The 26,230-nt window shown below is 18.9% G+C and overlaps 1 protein-coding gene across 9 annotated transcripts in view; it reads right to left on the reverse strand.

Annotated features, from left to right (window-relative positions):
• Positions 1 to 26,230, reverse strand: part of LOC107993574 (proto-oncogene tyrosine-protein kinase receptor Ret) — a 211,162-nt gene that overhangs the window by 61,982 nt on the left and 122,950 nt on the right. For 2 of the 9 annotated variants that reach the window (XM_062073299.1, XM_062073298.1), the window contains exon 1: positions 5,985 to 6,702. The exons of the other annotated variants lie outside the window; for them this stretch is intronic. In XM_062073299.1, the coding sequence (XP_061929283.1) occupies positions 5,985 to 6,036 (52 nt within the window). In that variant the 5' untranslated portion in view covers positions 6,037 to 6,702. Of the gene's footprint in view, positions 1 to 5,984; positions 6,703 to 26,230 lie in introns of those variants that run through there. 9 annotated transcript variants of the gene reach the window in all.

The raw sequence follows: 26,230 nt of genomic DNA on the forward strand, positions 1-26,230 counted from the left end.
GTGCGCGTGCATGCGGGTTTCAAACGTTAATTGGCCACATGTATATTCGTGTGTGCAACCGTCTCGGGATTAGCGCGTGTTCCTATCCACGCTACGTCTTATCGAGCGCACGGTGAACTCGCATCGGCGGTATCCATGTTCGTCGACATCGCGGAACGCACGGTATCGTATGTTCGTCGACTGAGAATTTGCACGCGAATGGGAAATCGTTCTTGCGTTCCCGTGAATCTTCGATAAACGTATCACGTTTCAATTGCTAATACGTTTCATTGCTTTTTGTATCCTTGATATTCTAAAAGTAGACACAAACGAATATACTAGAATTGTTGATTATTGATATTTATTGATAAACATCGATAATTTGACATAGAAACATTATTAAAATAACGATGGATGAAAATAATTGGAATTCAATTTTTTTTTGTTCAAAATTGTTATTATAGTTGTGTTAATTATAGATATTTCATCGAATTTTTATTTATTCAATAAATCATTAATATGTCTAAAAATGACTGAAAGGAATGATATTATCGATAGATATATCGAAAATTATCAATAAAATATCGATAATCAATAAGTCTAGAGTATAGAGTATGTAATCGAGTATAGAATATATAGAGTACATAATCGAATCAATTTCTCGAGTTTTTAGATTTTTTTTAACTGTCATTTTTTAAATCACAAAGAAATGTTAGTAGATTTATAAATTCATTTATTTTTCAAATCGTAAGATAACAAAGATCGATTATTCAATTCTACATTCATTCTTCGATCTCTTAGTGTTTTTCCACTATTAAATTATCACTTTGCATGTTTTGTGTTACCACAAAATTCACAATTAGCGCATGCGTTTGAGGTTTCGTAATTAATCAAGAATGTATACTTACCAAAGAGATTGGTTAAGAAACAGACTTTTAGACTTACGAAACTTGAATCTGAAACTTTGTGAGGTCTCGAAACCTGATTTATTTTTTTCTCTCTTTTTTTTTTTTTTAAACAATAATTATCTACTTATTTTATCAAAAATTAAAATATTAACAAATTTTGATTTTTGAATTTTTTCAAAATTTAGATAACTAGTTAATAATAACGACATTTTCTCGAAAAATTAAATATTTGTTTTTTATTTTTTAAATAAATTATAGTAATGAAATTATCATGACGAATTTAAATACAAATTCTATTTATATACAAATTCTATTTATTATTAATTACTATTAATATTTTTAAATAAAAATAAATTAATATCGTAGTTGTAAATTATTTATTTTATATATATTTATTATATTTTTAAGATTTCAAAAGTATCATAAAAATATCGAATTACAAAAATTTAGCTATAGTTAGAATTTTTAAATATTGAAACTTTTTGAATTTCTAAAAGATTCAAAGTATGATCCATTTTTAATAACAATCATTGTAATTACGTATTAATGAATTTATTTAAAACAATGTTTTGTATATTTGTATATTATATATTTTTATACGTACACATTTGCAAATTAGACTATAGTTATAGAAATGAATTTTTATGGATGCCACTTTACAAATCTAGTTTAGTATTTCCTAATCATTTGGGTTAATGACGCATTTCAAAACTAGTTAAATAATTATAGATATATATATTTTAGAAAATTTTATTTATTTCAATTATATTGATATAATATATTTTGATATTTATTTATTATTTAAATATTTGAATTATTTATTATTTAAAATAAATTTTAAAAAGATATCAATACATATAACAAATATTTATATTATCAACATTTCGAATAATTTTTTATGTAATATAAATTTTAATTGCTTATTATTATTTTAATTGTTTCAATTTAAAAAATAAACTTCAACAAAAATCTTTATATATCAACTTTTGTGTTCGTTTTAGCTTCTAAAATTATAATCTAAAACCAAAAAGTTTCCACAAAGATAATATCCTGTACATGATATCATTTTTATCAATATAACTTATTATACTATAACTAATATTTCTTTCATCCATTTGTCGTTTCTGTTTTATATTTTTCTTTACTCAGATTAGATCATAATAGTAACAAAAATTAATAACAATAAAAAACATTTAAATTAAAATCAAAATATTCTTCATATTTTTAATATTATATGTTCTTGTTCGTTATATTTTCCTCTATAATATTTAATATTTTTGTATGTCTCTTAATTATTATGATTTTAGAAGTTCTTCTTCAAGTTTTAAATTGTTTTTTTTTTCTTTAACAATATTTTTAATTTCTTTTTTTCAATATTTTTATTAACATTAACTTTTATTGCATTTTATTATTCTATGAAAGTTCATTCTAATATCGCTTTTAAAATTATTTTTTTCTTTCGAGCATTTGTAGCTTTCGAATATCAATTAGAATGTTACCTCATTTTTCTTTATTCTCTAAATAATTAGTCTTTTCTTAATGTACGTGATATGTCAGTGTGAGAAATTTATTTTCTTGCAAGTTATTGATTATTTTTATTTCAGTTTCACTTAGTTTGTATTTAAGATATTTTTTGTGTATTATTAGTAGTAGAACTAATAATTTTTATAGAATAATATATATCGTCTCCTTTATATCAGAGGCATATAAATTCTTTTTGTAGATAAAAACATAAAATAACTATCATTTTTATTATTTTAACAATAAAAAAATGTTTATGAAATTGAAGTTTGAAATAAGTATTGATATCTCAATATTTTTAATATTTTATTAAAAATCTCAATAATTATTTTTTAATATTTTTATATTTTAAAATATAAACGTTTATAAATTATCGAAAAAAAGTTTGTTTCGTGCTTTTAAAATGAAGAGAACGATGTTATATAGAAAAATTATTTAATGTATAGAATATTGCACATATTTATAAGATATTTTTTAAAATTGTATAATATATATCTTATAAGCTGTTAATATATTTTTGGAAAAAACAATTCAAAAAATTAAAAGGTTTTATTTATTTTTAGTTGTTTATATTTTATTATTATATATATTTTTTTATTATTATATATATTTTATTATATTTATATATATTTTTTATTATATTTATATATATTTTTTATTATATTTTTTATTATTATTATATTTATTATTATATATATTTTATATTTTAATTATTTATTTATTCTTAATTATTGAATTATAATTATAAGCAAATTAGACGAAACGAGATAGACTTTTTGATTTTATCTTTGTTTTACTTTGTGCAATACAAATTCAATTGCTAATAACATATTAAATAAATCTTAATCGATATTTTTATACCAACTTTTATATTTGTTTTAATTTCTAAAATTAATTTTCTAAATATATTTCACAAATATATTAATATTATATAATAATATATTGTATATAAATTTATTGTATGAAACAAATAATCATAAAATAAATAAATAAATAAAGAGAATTTCTAAGTTAAATATAATCCTTAATTTTTACATATATGTCATCAATAATAAGAAAGTTTAACATTATTTATAAATAAACAGATATATATAGTTAAAATTTAGTATATAATATAATAAAATTTTTTAACATTGAATCAAACAAAAATCAAGACATATATTTTTGTATTTATTAAAAAAACTGTTAGATAGATATTATATTAGATAGAGATACAAGATATTAATATACTCATGGAATATTTTGAAAAATTAATTCCAAAGATTAAAACAAAATTTAATATATAAAAATATTGATCGATATATAATAAAATCTCACTTTATTTGCTTCATTAGTTTAAATTGCTTATACAGTTTTTAATCAAAAATTTTTAATCTTTCAAAGGAGAATATATTAATATATGCAAGCTCTTTTTATTACAATCCGTAAATTTTAAGTAATTTCTATACATAAAAATTCTATTGTATTCTATTGTATTGAGTTGCTTGCTAATATTGATATATTGTTATAATCACAATATAAACTGTGAAAAAACTGCAGTGTAAAAGAGCATTAGCTGTTGTATGTTGTCTGTTCGTGACAGACAACCATTTAGTCTATACCTTTATCTTTCTACCATTTAGTCTTACCGTAATCTATTTTTAATTTTATAAAATGATCATACATGAAAAAAATGAAGTTCTATCCCAGTTAAATTTACAGAATAACCTATTATGAAACTCGTTTGATTGCACGCAAGTCGTTATAGCTATAATATTATGCAAATAAATTCGTTTTCATACTGATATTCGATTAGAAATAATATAGCAAAATTTAAGCATAAAAATGTGTTCTTCGCATTCAGAAATTTTGAAAATGTCGTTGCTATGATATGATAATATGATTGTTTTATTATATTCTATTGTAAAATGCAAAATGTCATGAAGTATCACTCATGAATCTCATTAAAAATTCGAATATAGAAATTTTAAAAATATCATATGTGATAAAATTTACACATATACATAATTAATTTTTATAAAATTATACAGAAAATTTTAAATGCTAAAAAAATAAAAATAAAATTTAAAATTTTTTTGTGAACTTATGGAAACTTAATAATTTGTAATAAACTTAATAATAAATTAATAATTTTTTTCTATCGATTCAGAAATATTTTTAATGAAATTTGATGAATCTGGAGATTTTTTATTAGAATTTGGCTTATAATAAATATTTAAATATTTATTTTACACATAATAACATATAATAAAAATAATTAGATATATATAATTAAATTTTTACCTGAATAAAATATAATATTAATTTTATCAAAAATATTTTCACATTCTCAATTATCATAAAACAAAAAATACGAAATCCATCATTTTGATGAATTTAATTCTTCTAATGTGAAAGCATAAAATCTCTAGATCAAAACATAAAAGATAACTATCCTGTATAGCATATGTAAATGAATAATTATTTCGATTACTTTGTTTAAAAAAGAAGATCAATACGAGGAAAGAAAATTAAAAAATAAACTCATCCAAGTCGACTAAAGGGTAATATCGATTTTTTGGTTGCATCGCAATCACGTGAGACCGGAGTTGCACGCGACATTGTGATATCTCCTGATTACGGTCAAGTGCGAATGTCATCGGCTTAACCTTCACGTGATGACATTCCTTTGAAAATTTATTCGAAAAATACCGATATCTCGTTTGGTCGATATCTCGGTCAATGATCGACTTTAGTATTATTATATTTTAACATTTCTAAATAAAATCTAAATATATATAATGAGAATTATAATGGAAATGAAATGATACTAGGATAATAATATAATATAATAATAATTATTATATGACGTACAAGATAAAATTTAAATCAAACAAATAATATTAAAATTATAAAAATTAGAAATTATAAAAATAAAAAAAACTGTTCTTCTTATAAATGTTTTTCTTTTTTCTTCAAATATTTTATATTTGATGAACGTCACGATAATTCTCAATACGTTAAATATTTTATATGCGAAATTATGGTATTTAATCAATACATACAATAAGTGTATGTATATTATATATAATATATATAATATATATCTATTTTTTTTCTTGTACTGTTTAAAATATAAAATATAAAATATAAAATCGCGATAACTTGGTCAGTTAACGATGTTAATTTAAGATCAATATAAATGTGCAAATTTTAGCATACAATGCTTCGTGATTGATTCGTGAACTAATAATATGACTTAGCGCGATCGAACGTATCGGTTAACGCGCGCATTTCTCGTCTTTTAGAATAATACCATAGATATACACGTGTTCAAAATAAATTACGAATCGTGCAATAATAAAATTATTAAAAAAAAATTTATATAATTTTATTTGAATTTTTATTTAAATATTTTTTAAATTTAAATATTTTTTAATTATATCAAAAAGATTATTATCAAAGTTTTCTTTATTTCAATAATCGATTATAAATTTGTCTTAATAAATATAATTCTTTATAAAACAAAATTAATGATAGTTAATTGGATAGAAAAATTTCAATAAAAATAAACTTCATAATATCCACTTTACTTACCGGAGGCAGGTGTCCTTATCGGTAACAGCAACAATAGAAGTAACCACATCATGATCTCGTTTAGCCAATTGTTATTTTGCACGATATTTTCCGAACACTCGAAATAATCTCCGATATTAATCTGTCCACATTCTTAAATTGGTATAAATTGACTCAAATAATACCTTTGTTATTTTTTGACTTGTTACTTTATAGTTTGCTTTGCTATTTTGCTTCGTTACTCGCGTGACGTGCACGCGTGTACATGCTTTTCAACAGTGCGAACATTTGATAATGTGCCAAAACAAAACACAAAAAAGATCAATCTCTTCATTCCTTTGTGAAATTGCTTTCATATTGAAAAAATTCGAACAATTGTCCATATAATGCCAAGTGTTTTAAAATTTCAGAAAATTTGATCAAAAATTTCCAAGATATATGCGAACGATTGATATAGATAAATTGAAAAAAAGCGTATTATTTTGATTATTAAAGCTTATTAAAAATATATATATATATATATATGTTAAGTAGCAGTTAACTGATCAATATCACGAAACACATAACTCATATGTATAGCATTTCAAAAATAACAAAATGGCATTTCGTTTTGCCAATGTCTTTTATAAATAATTTGATTCTTTCACAGGAAAGCAAATAACTAGATAAAGAAGGAAATGTAAATGGAAAGGATCGAACGATGCATCGCGACGCCGAGACGCATCAAGCATAACTGGAAAGACTGTCGAACACCCGCCGTTATCAGGTACGATTCTCGTCGAGTGCGCATGCGCGTACGCGTACGCACGTGTGCGCACCCCCGAAGAATCGGGACAAACCGAGCGAGATAGCCGCTTAGGGAATAGGTGCGACCCTTCATGCGTTCTTTCCCATACGCTCGCTCTAATTATTCCTTCCCTCAACTCTGACGCGCCTTCGTAATTCCAACTTTTCTTCTTATTATATTTTTCCCGTTTCTCTTATTTACTTTTAATTTTTTGACATTTCGATCAAAGATTGACATACTTTACCGTTTTTTAACTTGATTGTTAAAAAGATTATTTCCATCTTGCAATTATGTCTTTCCTACCAAAAAAACCAAATACTAAAAAAATATATCATACGATGAATGTACTAACGATATTGAAATTCTCTTTCATTTTCGTTTCGCTTAATCTTTTTCGACAGTTCGAAAGCAACATTTTGTCGAGGGATGGAACTTCCCCTTTGATACGATAACAGAATGAGACATAGAACGCAGGACAAAGGGGTGCATTTCAATTGATCCGTTGCTATCGTTAGTAGAGTTCGTTGACCAACATTATCGTATATAGTGACGTGCACGCAAACTCTGAGGATACGCTGAGAATGTCCTTGAACATTGATCGTTTCTTCGTTACAATTATTTACAGTGTTTAGCTTTTGTTTATTATTGTTAATTAAAATATAATAAAATCGATTATCTGAATTAATTGAATGATGATTTCGTTCGAATAAATAGTTTTTTTAATAATCATTCTGTAAAAATCAAATTTGTGGATAATATTTAATTGGTAGATAAGGATTTATGATAATTGTGGAAAAGGATTTTAAATATAATTAATTAAATTATTTATATAAAATATATTATATAAAATAATATATATTTAATAAATAACAAATATATATTAATGATTTACTAAATACTCTTTAAAATTTAATAAAAAAAATTTTTATTAACTTATTAACTCTAACTTTTCAATCACATATTTTTCTTAAATGAATATTGCTTAATGATATATCGCTATTTCATTCTTATAAAAAATATATATATTGTATATTGTTTAATCCAATTTATTGATATTTGTTATTTCTAAATTTCTACAAAAAAATATTTATTATAAAATTGTGTTTATTTGAAATTCTGATGATTCTAATTCACTATTTTTTTTCATTAATGATATAATATATAAATTGAAAATTTTTTATATAAAATGAATAAATTTGTGAACTAAAATTCATATATTCATATACTTCATACCTACTTGTTATTCTAAAAAAGTTTTAAATATTTTAGTTTTACTATTAAAGAGATTATAAAAAATCTATATCTTCTAATTTCAATACTTTTTTTCTTTTACTACTTATGATAAATGAAATTCATATATACTCATAAGCAATAATAGATTTAATTCTTTAGGAATCTGAAGTTAATAATGATTTTGCAATCTCTATACTTTAAAAAATATTAATTTTTTGAAATATTTATATTTAATTATATATAATACATATAATATATACAGAATAAGTATTATTTCATTTTTTTTTAATATATTATTTTCAATTCAAATATATATAATCAAATATATAATATATCAAGTATATTCAAATTATTTTATTATTTCATTATATGATAGTAATCTATATTTTTTTCAATAAATGGAATGAAAAAAAATTCAATTGGTTTTATTAGAATCATCAATATATGTACAACATTAGTATTGAAGTAAATATATGTTTATATAATCATACAAAAAAATTTGTTCTATATTTTTTTATTATTATTAACAATTTAGTTCTTTCTACTTCGCAAATAATTAATATATTGTTAAAAATATTTTTAATATTACAACCAAAATTTAAGAAGACATAATTGATTTTAATGTAACATACGTCAGATTGTTTTCACTTAGATTCAGTTATGAATTTAATATTCATTAAATTGATTACATTTGTCTTCTAATCTTATATTATAATTATCTTATATTAATGCTATAATATATATATATATATATATATATATATATATATATATATATATATATATGCATAATAGTCTGCTACAATATACATATATAATGAATAATAATTTTTTTTATTAATATTATTTCTCAAATCAAAAAGAAATTTAAATTTTAATTTTGTTAATTCTTCATATATTTTATTTCTTTTGTTTAATTTTGAAAATAAAATATTTAAAAATTTATTAATTATTTCTATGTGAAATTGTTCTATATCATTAATTCAAATTCTTTTTAATTATTATTGATTTTTTATTTTCTATATTTAATAACATTTCACAAATTAATATATATATATATATATGAATATAAATTAAAAAAATATAATATAAATATAATAAAATGTAAAAAATATTTTACAATTTATTATCTAATATAATGCAATTGTAGCACTTTTTGGGAATCCTATAATGGATGTTGATAACATTATAACATATCGAAGTAAATTTGCTGATAACATCAATTTTTAAAAAACTTTGTACAATTATACAAGATAAAAAAAGAATGTAGTTTTTTCATTAGTTTTTTCAGTTAATTTCATTTTAAATATTATTTTAAATATTAAAAATCTTTTTATTCAAATCATTTTTATTCAAATATTTTTAAATTGGAAATAAAGATAAAAAAGATAAAATGTTTAAAATAAAATATTATCGCTATTATTAGAACTTTTATTTAATTATTATTATTTACGAAAAAAATTTTTCGAAGATTCATTTTATTTTATTTTTTTTATATAAAATTAATCCATTCACTTTGAAAAATTTTAATTTTTTTTTCAAATAAATAAAGATTTCTATTTTTATTTTAAATTCAATAGTATAACACAATATATAATTATTATATTATATTATATTTTAATTTTAAAATTTTTGATATATTTTTTATATTTTCTATATTGATTTTTTAATTCCACTAGTAATAGCAATATTGATAATCTTTATGATAATATTAATATATGAAATAATTAAACTATAATTTCTAAAAAAATGTGAATGATGATTTAATATTTTTTTGCTAAATTATTTGCTAATGAATTAAAAGAATTAAATAAATACATAACATTAGAAGAAATTATTTTAAAAAAATAATAAAGCTCAATATTTCTTTGTTCAAAGTTTCATTATTTTCAATGAAATAAAAATGATAAAATTTTGAAAAATCAGCAAAACTAATAAAATGAGATGTTACAAATATATTTAATATAGATTCTGAAACTTTAAAAGAAAAAACATAAGATAATTACAAAAAAGTAGATTGAATAAGGTTTTTTCAAATAAATGTAATATTTTGTAGAAAAAAAAGACGATTTATATTAAAAAAACAAAAAAATAATATCAACTTGGAAATGAGAATTTTGAAAAAATGGATGCAATAAAAAAAATTCATTCAATATAAATTATTTCCAAAAATTTGATTATATTTATAGCTACATAAATAAAATAAATATATACATATAAGCAGATAAAATTGAGCACGAAGAAATTTATTATTTTATTATATTTTTTTTATATTTTAGATTTCATTTCTAAAACTTTATTGAAAACTGAAAAGATCAATTATATTATTTACTATATAGAATCTAGTATTATGCAATTAACTTTAATTAAGAATGAAATAATTTATTATAAATCTCAAATTTTAAATCTCAGTTAAAAAATATTATTATAGCAATAAATTTTTTAAATAATAATTATTCTTTTAAAAATATTATATAAATATTGTAACACAAATAGAATAAGACAACCCTATTTCTATCACAATGTCGCTGACTCACTCTATCTGCATTTTGCTTCGTTTAATGTAAACTTTAATTGCTTATAACTTAATGAATAAACTAATATTTCTACTAACATTTTTATGCACTTTTTTATGCAATTTTTATATTTATTTTGATTTCTAGAATCGATCTAGAATTTTCTTAAAAATGTTTCAGAATTAATATTTACAAAAATAAATTATTAAAAAAATTTATTATTAAGAAATATACAAATATATTTTAAAATTATTAAAAATAATATAAATATATTAATATTATATAAATATTAGAAGCGAATAAAAAATCATATAATGTATAATGCAATGATTGTCAAACAATTATGATACACGAATCACAACTTTTAAGTAGGATTAAAGAGAAAAAAAAACGATAAATCAATTTTTATGTATTATAATCTCGAATTATCTATGGAAAAGAAAATGAAATATAAATTTATTGCAATTGTATTCCTCTAAGAAACAATGTACACATAGACACACGAGTAGATACCGAAAACATTGAATATTTTCAATAAAATCTTTCACTTATAATTAATTAAGGAATTAAAAAAAACAAATAAGTCAAATTGAAGAACTGAAAATAAGCCAAATTTTAAATGTTATAATTAATATTAAATAAGATAAAATTGTAACTATTGAATATTAATATTTATTGACATTTAATGACATCAATTCTCATAACTTTATATTAAGATTTAAAAAGAAACCTAAAAAAATTTGAAAAAAAATCTTGTTAAATCTTGATAGCTTTGATGATATTTCTCTTGCACATAATAAAAACGAAAAAAAAAATAGTGTAAAAAAAAAGCAAATTTATTGCAAATGAATAAACAGATCAGTGATATAAATTGAAATTGAATGTATGCAAATTTGTTTCTTTATAATTTCATTCGAATTTTATTATTTATTTGCATCTATTATTTTTCGTGATTTACTGTGTAAGAAATACTATTGAAATTTTAAAAATTTTTAAAGCTACTAAAATTTTGAAAAACTTATTAAAACTTCGAAGAAATCTAGATTTCCACTTATATTTCAAATGATTCGAATTTTTTATTATATACATGCAAGTTTTTATTAACATAAAATAATAAAATAAAATTTATATTAACATAATATAAATTATTTATAATTTAAAATAAAATTTATATAACATAAACATTATATTAACATAAAATAAAATTTATATTAACATAATATAAATTATTTATAATTTAAAAAATAAATCTCAAGCGATGTTTTTATATATCAACTTTTTTTTTGATCTCTAGAATCTTCCAAACTATTCTATAAATATAATAATACTTTATAGATTCGAAATAATTTAAAGTGTTATAAAAAATTTAAATAAAAATATAAAGTTTTTTAATTTTAGTAAATATTCGGAATAAAAAAGATTTTTATTGATTTTTATGATTTTTGAATATATTATATAAAACAAGATTTTTAATAATTTTTTTCTTGTATAATGTTTCCAAAAAAAAATTTATTATTATTAAATAAAATTTTTCTTATATATCTTATACATCTGACTATAAGATGCGTATATATAAGCTGGAATTACTATTATCTATTATTCCTACATATAAACATATCGCAATGGATGGCATCTAAAATATATAATAGATCCGTAAAAAAATTATTTATAGGTTATGATTTTATTTTATTATAGGTTATGATTATAAGCTATATATAGGCTTAAAATGTTTCAAATCTAATGCAAAAATAAAACATAAAATAATTCTTGAGCAACTGAAATTACAATAATAAAAATTATGATAAATATTTATATCGTTATAATTAACTCAACATTAAATTTAAGATATTTCTATATCATGAGCTATTTTATTTTATATATTTTAGTAATATTGTATTATTCTAATATTTGTAATATTGTAATATTGTAATAAATTGTAATATTGTATATTACAATTTATAATATAGTAATATTTATAATATTTATTGCAATCCATTAATAAGCAGATTTTTGACTTGTTATACTGTTTTAGTTATTTGTTGCTATTATACATTTATATAAATAAAAAATAAATAATAGAATAATGATTATATACGCCCACATAGTGGTAAATATGTTAAGAGAAATTCTATGTAATAAGTAATAATTTTTTTTATAAATATCTCGAAAATTAAGATCGAATAATGATAACAAGCAAAGTTTATTTAAAATGTATATTTTTATAAATTTTAAAAATATTCAAAAATCATCGAAAGCAATAAGGATTCCCTTTTCAAAATAATTATCTTTCAATTTTGTTTCTAATTTGGTGATTATACAATTTAATGATTTTTTTTAATTCTAATTATTTATTATTATAATTTTTCTTTTAAGTAATTTTATTTTATCTCTAAAACGAGAATTAATCCAGGATCAAAAAATATCAAAAAATATATTTTTTAAAAAAAAGACAAAATTGCTATTACTATCTAGAATTTTGTGTACATATGCATCCGTGATGGCGTATGAATAATCATTTTGTTAATATAAACTCATCGCGCCACAAGATAGCTATTACGTATAATAGGTGAATAGTCAAAATGTATATTTTCATGAATTGTAATAAACTTGAAATATCATAATTTCGATAGAAATTACAGAACTAGATATTCAGCAGAAATCATTGTACATTTGTTAATATCTATTTATAATGCTTGGATATTATATGGATCCTTTAGATCCATGAAAATAAATATAAAACAATTCTGAACGAAATTACAATGATGGATGCCACAATAATAGATACTAAATATAATGATATATGTAATATAATACCATATTATGTAATTTCATTCGTTTAAACAAAAAATATTATGATTTTTGCAGAATATTTAAGTTTGATATTTTAAATTTATTACTATGTATGAGAAAGTAGATTTTTGATCGATTTACTCGTTAGCCTGTCACTACAATGTTTATATTAACAAAAGATAAATGCTTACATACTCACACAAATCCATCCATATAAATGTAATACTAGCAATCTTTTTTTTTTTAAAAATGACAAAAAATGATTCTTTCAGCCTCCTGAAAGCCTTTTCATGCCTTTCGACTTTTTAATTATAAAATGAAATTATTTAAAGAGAAACTATATTGAAATAGTCAAAACTGGAAAAGTAAAACTGAAAAATTATATTTTATAATATTATATTTTATAATTATATTTTAATTCTTATTAAATAATTAATATATATAGAAAAATATAAAAATTAATATATATTAAATATATTTTATATTCTATTTATTGCCAATATTATTGAAGTGAAAATATACACAATTATATTAAATAATACACTCATTTGAGTCAAATGATTATATTCTTATATAATTAATTTATTATGTTATATTATTAAATATTTAATATATAAAATATTTAAAATATTATATTGTTAAATATTTCATAAAATTATTAAAAACAATAGAAAATTGAAACTAATATTCTAAATAATTCTAGTTAATTTCTAGTAATTTGATTGACTATATCAGTACACTATTGCCAACACTATTTTTTTATCAAGAGGGAAATAATAACTATCCAATAGTTGATCTCCACAAGGGATTTTTCTCTTTCTTTTATTATTTTCTCCATTATTCCATTTATGCTATCTACAATTATGTAATAAATATCAATAGTTTGCTAAACAATAACTTTATCATCAAATTATGATTATTACTAATCAACTTCCTTTTCTTTTAACTATTATCTTTTATTCGAATGATTAAAATTCTGCTTTCAAAGAATATATGATGTAACAATGATGTTTTTTTTTATCTTTTATTGTTCTATCCTTTATTGTCTTCTCTATGATCCTATTATTTCCATTATTATACCATCTATGTTATTTATAATATGTTTATAATACGTTTATAATACGTTACTAAATAATATTCTCACTATTGAAGCATGATTGATTTCCATTTCTCTTATTCAAATCTCTTAAATCTTTGAACTTGATTAATGCTTATTAGAGAGTGACAAAATGAGTGACAGAATGAGTGAATGAGAAAATGACGTTCATTGCAGATGTAATGTCTCAGCAACTATATTTTATATTATTTCTTATATTACAGAAATCTTGTTCGAAATTCATTATGAATAGAAAAAATAGTTTTTTAAAATTTTGAGTTTTTATTATTTTTATTAATGTAGTAGTTTATATTTTTGAATTCTATTATGGGTAACCAATCAGGTAAGCTATAAAAGATTTTTATAAATTTTTTTTATAAATCTATTTAATTTTTTTATAAATCTACTTTTTTTTAATTGGATATGATATTTTTAATATTAACAATCTAAATATTAAAGAAAATGCAGCATACTTGGAATACCAATTTGTTTAAGACAAATAAAGAATCATTCCAGAAATTAAAAATACGTAAAATGAAAACTATTATTATTATATTATTATAATTATATATAATAATATTATATTAATAAATAATACATAAATATATAAATAATATATAATATATAAATAATAATAATATTATATTATTATATACTAATATACTAATATTATATTATTATTATTATAAAACAATTAAAAAATTTTATAACAATAATAATAAATACATAATAAATTTTAAATTATTATATTTTATTATATGTTCATTTTATTTACATTTCAAGTTTTTTTAATATTAAAAAATATTAAATAATATTAAAAAAGAAAAAGTATCTGAAATTTTTGATTTAATTGAAAAATGATATAAAGTAAAGATTTTATTAAATTATATATTTTGAAATAGTATTATTTAAAAATAAATATTTATTAAAAAATATTCTTTTTTATAATTTAATTAAATAATCACAATAGGAATATAATATTAATTTCCAGTCTTAATCCTAATAAAATTTATTCATAAAATATATACTATTATTATTATATAAAATTCTCAGAATATTTATAAAATCAGATGAACTATCAATATAAATCATAAAATCAAAATATAAATGAAAATACTAAATAATTTATTTAAAAATTTTAATTATATTTTGACTATAATTTCAACAATTGAATGCTGAATTGAATTGAAAAATTTTTGTAAATTGATGTTTCATTCTTTTGCATATTAAATCAGAAATATTAAAATTATATTTTTTATACAAATATTATTGATAATATTATTAATTCAATAAGAAGTTATTTGTTTTTATTATTTACAATATAAATTAGATAATGTTAATAGTTTTTTATATTATAAATAATATTATGCAAATATAATGCATTTCTTCTATATATTTCCTCTTTTTTTTTTAATTTTTTCTTTTTTTGTAAAACAATATTACTATATATATTATATATCATTAAAAAAAAAAATTTATTTTTTTATAACAGTCTATTTTATAAATAAATATTAGTGACATCTTAATTATTCTGGGTTCTTGCAAAGATATTAAAGCCAAAGATAACGAATCAAGTAGATAAGAAGTAAGATATACATATTTAATACTTTTATATCATTTTTAAAATTTAAAAAAGAATAGTTTTTGAAATATAAAAAAATTTCTTAAATTATAGAATTAAAAACCTAAATATTATTTCTTTTTCCAATATCAATTTTTTGTTTTTAAATTTTTTAAAACTATGTTATTATAATATGAAAAATAAACTAATAATAAATATTTCATAAATAGGTAATGATAATAGAAATAGCAGAACATAAGAAATTTTTCAGAAAGCATAAGTTTTGCAATGTCTGGCTCTCAAATCCTGAATTAGGAACTTGGATGAAAAAATTCAATAATAATCCATATAAAGTTATATACATTGCTTGTAATAAGATTCTTGCAGCTGGAAGAAGTGAACTATTGAAGCACAGTCATAGGAATGCATATATGATAAATAATAAGAAAGAAGAAAAGGGAGAATTAAAAAAATTGCTTTCTCCTGCATCAAAAGAGATAGAAATTAAAAAGGCAAAAATAGTTTTATTCTCAAACTTATAAAATATTAAAAGTTTTTACTCATATAAACACTTTATCTAAATAGCAAAATTGATAGTATCTGATTCACAAATAATACAAAATAAAACATTAAAAAAAAACAAAAATATGTGCAATAATCAAAAATATAATTAATGTTTCAATAATTTCAAAAAATAAAGAAATTCTTGAAAAAAATTTTCTGTATTAATTGAAAATATAGATATATCAGGTACAAAAATGTAATTATGCATTTTGGTACAATATGTATACAATGAAGAAATCCAAACATATTTATTAGATCTTTTTAAAGATTAAAAAGATAAAAGTAAATAATTTATTAATATTTATATATATAAGTGTTTTCTTTATGCCTTACAGAAACACAATTTATCTTAATAAAAAATGTTATTAGCATATATATTGATAATGCCAATTGTATGGCAGGAAAACAAAACTCAATTATTTCTTATCTAGTGACAGATAAAGAAGTTGCTGTTTTTTCCTGTATATATTACTCCATATATTTAGTTGCAATTCATGGATGTAAGCATATACCACAATACATCAACATATTTCTATGATTATTTCATTTCACTCCAAAGAATCCAAAGAAGTAAACTCTTTTAGAAGATAGACAATGATTTATGAAAGTTGCGAAACATAAGTTGCAAACAATGCTGCAACCATTTGCAATAAGATGGCTAACATTATCAGATTGTGTACATAGAATATTAAATCAATAGACAATTTTATATAGTGTTTTTTCTTTGGCAAATGCTGAAGAAAATTGCTCTATTGTCGAAAAGACATTCGGTTATTTTAATTGCAAATAATATTAAAGCTTACTTAGAATTTCTGGATTATGTTTTAACTTTATTCATGCGATTTAATAAACGTTTCAAAATTTCAATGAATGAATTATTACTGGAATGTATTAGATTTTTAAGAATATTAGGAGCTAAAGTGCAACATTCTAGAAATGGAAAATCTTTATGATATAAATGTTTTTGATTGAAACAATGTACTTTTATTAGAATTGATAGTTATTGAAAATAAAAGCAATAAAACAAAAGCAATAATTGATGAAATTAGAAATACATCAGAAAATAATTAGAGAATTTTATCATAAATTTTATCATTGTAAAAAATTCTCAAAAAGCATTTACAGAAACTATAAAACGATTTCTATTTAATGAATAATTTCTTCATTCTATAGATTTTCTAAATTCTAATATCATGCTAGATTTAACAAAACATGGCGATCAATTAGATCATATTTTAAATAAATTTCTATCTTATTTCAATAATCACATAGTAAAAGATGAATGGTTTTTATTAGCATTTCTTCTTTTTACCAGAAAAAAAAAGAAAGACTGATTACTCAATTGAATATTATTCAATTATATATGAAATTACTTATCTTAATGATAATCTTGTTGCTGAATATACTTTTTTTGTTAATATTACACATGTAGCAATGTTACATTTAATATTACCTCAATAATAATACCTTATTCAAAAATAGAAAGATTATTTTCTATGATAGAAAATATAAAAACAACAGAACCAAATATATTAAAACCTGAAACGATAGCTGCATTATATATAGAATAAAATTAGATATGAAAAATAGTAATACGAATTTAGTAATATTAAATAGTAATACGAATTTAGTAATATTAAATAGTAATATTCTTATGAAATAACAAAAAAAATATATAATTTATTTAATTATAAAATGTACGAAAAGAAATATATATATCATAAGAATTAACTAGTGTATTTTTATCACATGAAACAGACGAAAGTAGTGACATTAATAATTGAATATAAATTATACAAATAATAAATTATACAAATAAATTATATAATTACATAAATGTATTATATGTATTATAATACATTTATGTAAATATTGTAATATTATGTATTATAATTAATTATAATATATAAATATATATATATATATATATATATATATATTATATATTATTATATTATTTCATATCGTTTCAGATTTTAATATATTTCGTTCTGTTTAATATATATGTGTATATATATTAAATAATTAAATAATTCTTTTAATTTTTGAATTATATAAGGAAATGTTTAAGATGAAAGTCATTTGGTTTATAAAGTAATCTTTTTACAAAAGAATTTATCACATAATAAGAGAAAATTTGTTCGCAACTGCACATATTTACAACTTTTGAAGATCATTTTTACTTTTTTAAATAAAACTATGTATTTTTGAATTGTGTTAATCGATTTATTTAAATATTTCCTATAAGAATAAGAAGACTTTAAATAAGAAAAAAATAACTTTCAAGATCTCTGAATAAAAAATTTTTTTCATCATGTAATAATAATTTTTTTTGAACTAAATAATTTTTCAAACATTTTTTTATATCTCAAAAATTAAAATATTATTTTAAATGGCTCATTTTTAATGATTTATTTTGTACACAGAATATTAATATATCTCTATTAATATATTATTGATTTAATAAATTCTTTATCGATATCTTTGAAAGATCGATTAGTAAATTTTAGTAAATATAAACATAAAAATTGGCATACAAAAATATTAGTTAAGAGTTACTTATTAAGTTATTATTAAGCAATTTAAATTTGCACAAATGAAACGAAGTATAGGTATATATGTATATATATATATTAAAAATTGTATATATTTAAATAATAATTATATATATTGTAAATAAAACTTGAATATATTTGTTATATATCATTTTTTTATTATTGATTACAGATTTATAGATATAACAAAAATTGTTGATAGACAATAAGAATTATTTTATATTCTTTATATTTTCATTATTTTTATAACTTTTTTCAAATTTCTGAATAAGAATTTATTTATATTCTTATATCAAATTAAGAAATAATTAATAAAAAAAAAAGAAAATACAATATTTGATGTTATTTAATCAATTACAAATATTTGAATAAATTTTATCACATAACAAATAACATTATTTATTTTAAGAATGATATTTATAATGTGATATTACAGAATTTTTTTCATTGTTTGTGCATATTTTATACACAAATTGCACGTATAAAAACACGACTTGTTTAGTTATTGGGACAATAAAAAGAAAAATGTATAATCGATTCGATTGAAAGGATATACATATTCTTCAAGAATTACAATAATTATAGTTCAAATTATTACAAATTCATAATTCTCGAAATATTAAAAATTATTGCTATATATTAAATTTTGTTTATATACGTACTATGTACGTATGCATACATGTTTATAATGTGTATATTTAATAAATGTGTATATTGTGTGTATGATGTGTATATTAATATTATAAATGACAGCCGCTTATATTTCGGTATTCGGCATCTAAAAAGTGAGCTAATATTATTAAAGTGTTAATAAATTAATAATTTTATAATTTAAACTCTATCCTGAGAATTTGTGCATTTTATAAATCTGTGGAATACAAAATAATGAAAATAAAATAAAAGATATGTAAATGAATTCTTTATAATAAAATAAATGTAAAAAATATAGAATAATGATTTTTTGTTTGTTTTTAAGAAAATTAAGTTTGAAAATTTTTCAAATATAAGCAAAATTAACTCATTTAAATAATGAATAAATTATCGATAGAAGACAAATCTAAAAATAATAGAAAAATAAAGAATAAAATTTTATTGTTGAAAATAAAAAGTTACTAAAGTTGAAAATAAAAATAAATAGATTTATTGGCGGAAATATCATATCACAAATAAAATAAAATATAGTATATAATATTGTATATCAGTGAGAGTATATTTTGCTTGTGTAATTAAGATTTTAATATATAAATGATGCAGTCATTACCGACTTCTTACTGAATTATGTATCACAGATCATCAAAACTATATTATCAACTTTAGATAAAATCGAAAATATTTAGATTAATTTTTACTGAGTTTTAATACATATGAGATAGATAGACAATAGATATACAATAGTTTTTTTATTTAATTTTAAAGTACAGATTAGAATCTTATATCTATATTTAAAACTCCTTTATTAAGCTTTATTAAAGCTTTATTATTATTTTAATTATCATTTGTTATAATTTGTTATAATTTTATTATTTATATTGTTATACACATGGTTTTGTTATTCTCAATGTTATCGATTCAGCACAAAATAAAACGAATAATTCATAACGATTAAAATTAAAAAATTAAAACTATAATTCATAGCAATTAAATATTAAATACTACAATTAAATAAAATAAAATACTTTACTTTGAAATATTAAATATAGAAAAAGAAAAAATATAGAAAAATAATTGTCTAATAAACATAAATAAAATATAAAATTTTCATATCAAAATATATATATCCATTTTCTGTTTTTCTGATTGATCTATACAAAATATCTATACAAAAATTATAATGACAATAATAATACAATTATAATGATTTGTTCGATACAAACTGATTTAGAATAAAAATAATTTATTGAAATAATAAATATTGTTAGCATTATTGCTATAAGTACGTAGATAAAATCGAAAATATACATTATAATATATATATATATATATATATATATATATATATATATGTATATGTATATATATTTTTGTATATTTTTATATATGTTGTATATAATGTAACAATATTTATCTCATAATATATATTATCTGTATAATTAAAATGTTTATATAATCAATGTATAATAGATCTTAATAATTATTATTTCTTCTTGTGCTTTATATATTTCCTTATATATTTAGATCATGATTTTAATCCATAAAAAATAATGCAATAAATTTCTGCATAAATTGAGATAGAAATAAAGTTTTTTATGTTCTATTAATTGTGTATAAGTTGTATAAGCATTGGTATGGCACTATTTTCCTTTTTTTTGAAACTCTGAAATGAAAAAATTGATTTTTGATTGGCAATTTTTGAGATTGAATTTAACAATTATTAAAAATTGTAATTAAAAGAAGGAAAAATGAATGATTCTTGAATTTCGATAAGAGTCATTCAGTTATTTTGTTGTTAAATTCCAGAGAAGTTTATAAATTTATTTTAAATATTAGAAATTTTTTAAAGATAAAGTTTAAAAAGCTTTATTAAATATTTAAATATTAAATAGCAAAAATCTATTTTAATTTTTTATTTTAATTTATAAAAATCAATTATATTAATGACTTTCTTGTGCATAAAATATTTTGATTTTTTTATTTTCTTAAATGTCTTCTGTAATTTTTCATTTGAATTTTAACAACACAATATCAATAATCAAAGTATTTCTATTATAAAAGTAATATCATCATCAAAAAGATGAAAACAAAAAAAATAAATAATTGAGATCTAATTCTAATTTAATTCTAATTCTAATTCTAATTCTAATCTTTTTTAAATAGAAATTTAAACATAATAAAGTTAAATTAAATTTATTTCAATAATTTATTAAACTAAACTATTTAATATAAAACTTAAAATTTTCTGAGTATGTAATATAAAACTTTATATTCTGAGTAATTCTGAGAATTCTGAGGAAGTAAATGAATACGAAGTGAATAAGTAAAAAATTGAATGAGTGAGTAAATGAGTGAATGAGTGAATAAGAAAAAGAGAATTACTATTCAAAATTAAATAATAAAATACTAATAATAAATAATTAATATTAATTAATAAATAGAAATTTAATTAAGTAAACAAAAATCTAAATTAATTATTTGAAAGTAAATGTCTATTAAAAGAATGTAGATGAAATTGATGATTTTTTGAATTTTATTGCATATGAATGCTGCATCTGAGACAATATTTATAATATTTACATCTCTATTTATGAATATTAATAAGTAATAATAATCTTATATAATCTTGCATTAGTTTCTGCTTCTCTCTATTAATCCATATAAATTTCCTTAAATATTTATCGTCGATGAATTTTATTGATATATCATTGATGTTATTGATATATCATTTTAGAAGTTGGAGTAGTTATCTTTTTATTTTGAAAAATATACAACATTATTTCAGCATTCTGAGAATTATATTTGTATCAATTGTCAAAAAATGTGAAAAGAAACTACTACTCGCTCACCGATGAAATAACTAATAAATAAACATCATTTTGTATATTTTCAACGATTGATCGTGATGACTAATCCATGCTATTATATATAGATATATAATGATATAATAATATATGTTTCAATATAAATATGTATCTTTTATTTTTTTATCTTTTATTTTTTTTATTCTTCTTTTTTATTCCAATATTTATTTGCATTAAAATTATTATTACAATTAAAATTTAAGAAATAAAAGTTTCAAAAATCTTCAAATTCTTTTGATTTTCTTTATTTTATTATATAATTTATAATTTTATAAAATTTTATAAGATAAAATACTTTTATCTTGAGATATATAATCTCATCCAAATTAAATAGTAAATACTTAAAATTTAAAACTTGGCGTTATTCATGACATATTATTGATTGATTGTTGTCCTATATAATATTGCAATTATTTTCTAAATTCGCTATGTTATTCTCATTGAAAATACTCGTAAAAATTGCACATAGATCATATAAATTTAATTACTATTTTGTGTAACACTGCTGCTGAAAACAGTAGTCAAATTATTTATATGATCCTTAATATGAACATAAATAATTTATATAATAAATATTAAGATACATAAGGAATTAAAGATATAGATCATGGTCTGATTGATATTCTATAATCGAATAAATTGATATAAAATTTGATAATATGAAATTTTCAAATTTTAATTGTTTGAAAAATTATAATCATTAATTATATTTTGGATTTTTGTTTTGATTGTTACAATTTCTATTAGAAATTATATTATAATTATTTCTATGATTAATAATGTTTGAATATTGTTTTGTAATTATTTTCTACTATAATTATAGATGAATTTTTAATTTCCGTTTTAGGTTATTTCTACTAATTGCAGTATCATTTTATTAAATAGAACCATTAATTATTGTTCTGTCTTATGTTTCACACATCTCTTTTGAAATCGAATTTTAATTTGATGTTTAATAAGAGACAATGCAATTGCCAATTCAATTCTTCATGGTTGACAAAGATATGTTAAAAAAAGATTGCTAAACTCTAATTGTAATAATTTCTAATTGTGAACTTTTATATGGGAACGTTTATTCTTTTTTTAAAAATTTGAAATAAAAAAATTGATTTATAATGTTAAATACATGAGATTGAATTTATTAAAAATTGTGATTGAAATAAAAAAAATTAACAATTCTTGGAATTTAGTATAGATAATTAATATAGATAAAATTTATTTTAATTTTGTTTATAAATTTCAATTATATCAATCAATTATATCGAGAAATTAGATTAATAAGCGAAAAATTGAATAATTTTTCTTAACTATTTTCATAAATTTAAAAATTTATTTTACTATAATTTTTCACATGAATTTTAACAAAACTGATCAAAAAATCTTTAATATTGATAAATTAAAAAATTAATACAAGAAAAACTAATAATTGAAAATTCAATTTTATTTTTCTCTAATAGAAATTTTAATAAAAATTTTCTACATTTTCTTTAAAAAGAAACTTTAAAATATAATATTATAATTAAAGCATGCAAATAATTTTTTAAATTTATAATAAATTTAAAAAATTTAAATTTATAATAATTTAAGCAAAAATTTACAAAAAATTTAATGCAAAAAATAGGATAATAAGAGTTTTAAAATTTGGAAAAAAGAATCAGAGGAAGAAGGATTATTTAATAAAAAAACTCGACGAATATCTTACCTGTTGCCATCTTACCAATTCAAAAGATGAGCTTGATTGAATTAAATTAGCTTAATGTGATATTATAAACAAATATAATTCTTCAACGATGCCGATCAAACAAAGAGAAATAACCAACAATTTGTCGATTAATGATTGATGCGCAATGCTGATAATGCAATCTGTCTTGAAATGAATAAATATAAGAAATAAGATAATTAATAATATAATAAATAAGAATAATTAGCTGAAAATGTCTTATGAAATTAAAACTATGTTGAAAATTAGTGTTTTCTATTCAAAATCTTATCTTAATTTATACAAAATTTATATATTAAACTTGATAAGAAATTGAAAAAAAATTAAATAACAATTAGATGATATAATTGATTAAAATTAATGTATTAAAATTAAAATTAAATAAAAAATAAATAATTGATAGATTGTACAATAAAGAAGTTATATTGACATATTGATATATTAATTTCTTGTTTATTATAGATTGAATGTTCCATCTTCATTTATGAGTATCATAACGGTTCTTGCATTGATTTTTGCATTTTCATTTGTAAATTTAGAATTGATATATGCATCAACTTCTTTAATCTATCCTGTTCTTCATTAATTTACTGAATTTCTTTTGATACTTACGGTTAAAAAATTTTTTTTTAGATTAGCATTTGTTATATTTCTAAAATTAGATATAGTTGTCTCGCAATTTTAAAATACATATCATTGTTTGAACATTCTGAAAATTAAATTCAATTGTTCAGAAATAGAAAAAAATTGCTTACTGATAAAATAGGCAAGTAAGAATTATTTTCCACATTTTAACAATTGGTCCATACTGTTGTACATTTCACTATATAAATCGATTTTGAAGAAATAAATGATTTGTTCAAAACTTAATTTTACAGCTACTCCTTCCTTGTCACTTTGTAGTAAGTTCGGATTTTATGTGGACTAATTATAGTGCTATTTTGAATATATTTTTTTTTATTATTCAATTGTTTTGAAAATTTATTAATGAAAATATTTTGATATAGTAAAAATTAGTTTTTTAACATTTTTTAATTGTGATAATTATTTCATGAATATCGTTTTCTGATGAAGTTTAATAATTAAGTTTTATAGTTTTCTGAATTAGTTGTGTCATTTTTTGTTTTTAAAAGCAGTAATTACTATCAAAATTATTTATACAAAAATATCAATATTCAGTTATAATTAATCAATATCAGAAAATATAAATTGTACAAAAATAAAATGTAAAATAAAATGACATATATTTAAAATATTAATTAATCGTCAAATAATTGCAACTCTCTTATTTTTATTTTTAAATATCTAAAGTTATTAAAGTATTTATTTTTATATAAAATTTCAATAAAACAACACTTCGATTTTCTTATAAATGTCGATCATCAAAATTAAAAGTTAAAACTTTTAATTTTATTCAATGAAAAACTATAAAAATTAAATTATTTCTTTTCTATAAACTAATTATAAAATATTATAATACAAATTACAATATTCCATTTATTTTTATTCTATGATTCTTGATAATATTGAAATTCAAAAATTTATATATATTATTTTATATAATTCTTATATATTATCTTACAAAAAATTATAAAAATCGAATTTTTATTTATTTGGATTATCGATTTTCCTTTCGTGATTGTTTTTTTTCTCTTCAAAAAAAATAATTTATCTCGAACTTTAGGAATCTTCAATATTATTATTGCAATGATTGTCAGACTTCAAATAATATAATCTTTCAAAAGATTAATTATAAATTATGCAACTGAATTTTATGTAAAAAATTAAATATTAATTGATTTGAAAATTGATTTAGATTTTTTAAAAGTTGTTTTTTGAAATAATTTTTAATTTCTATTAATATTAATAGAAGTATAGAAATTGAAAATTATAAGTTTGTTTATTAAGTTTTGTTCTTATTAAATTATTT

This window comes from Apis cerana, linkage group LG3 (assembly GCF_029169275.1).
Source record: "Apis cerana isolate GH-2021 linkage group LG3, AcerK_1.0, whole genome shotgun sequence".
NCBI lineage: Eukaryota > Metazoa > Arthropoda > Insecta > Hymenoptera > Apidae > Apis > Apis cerana.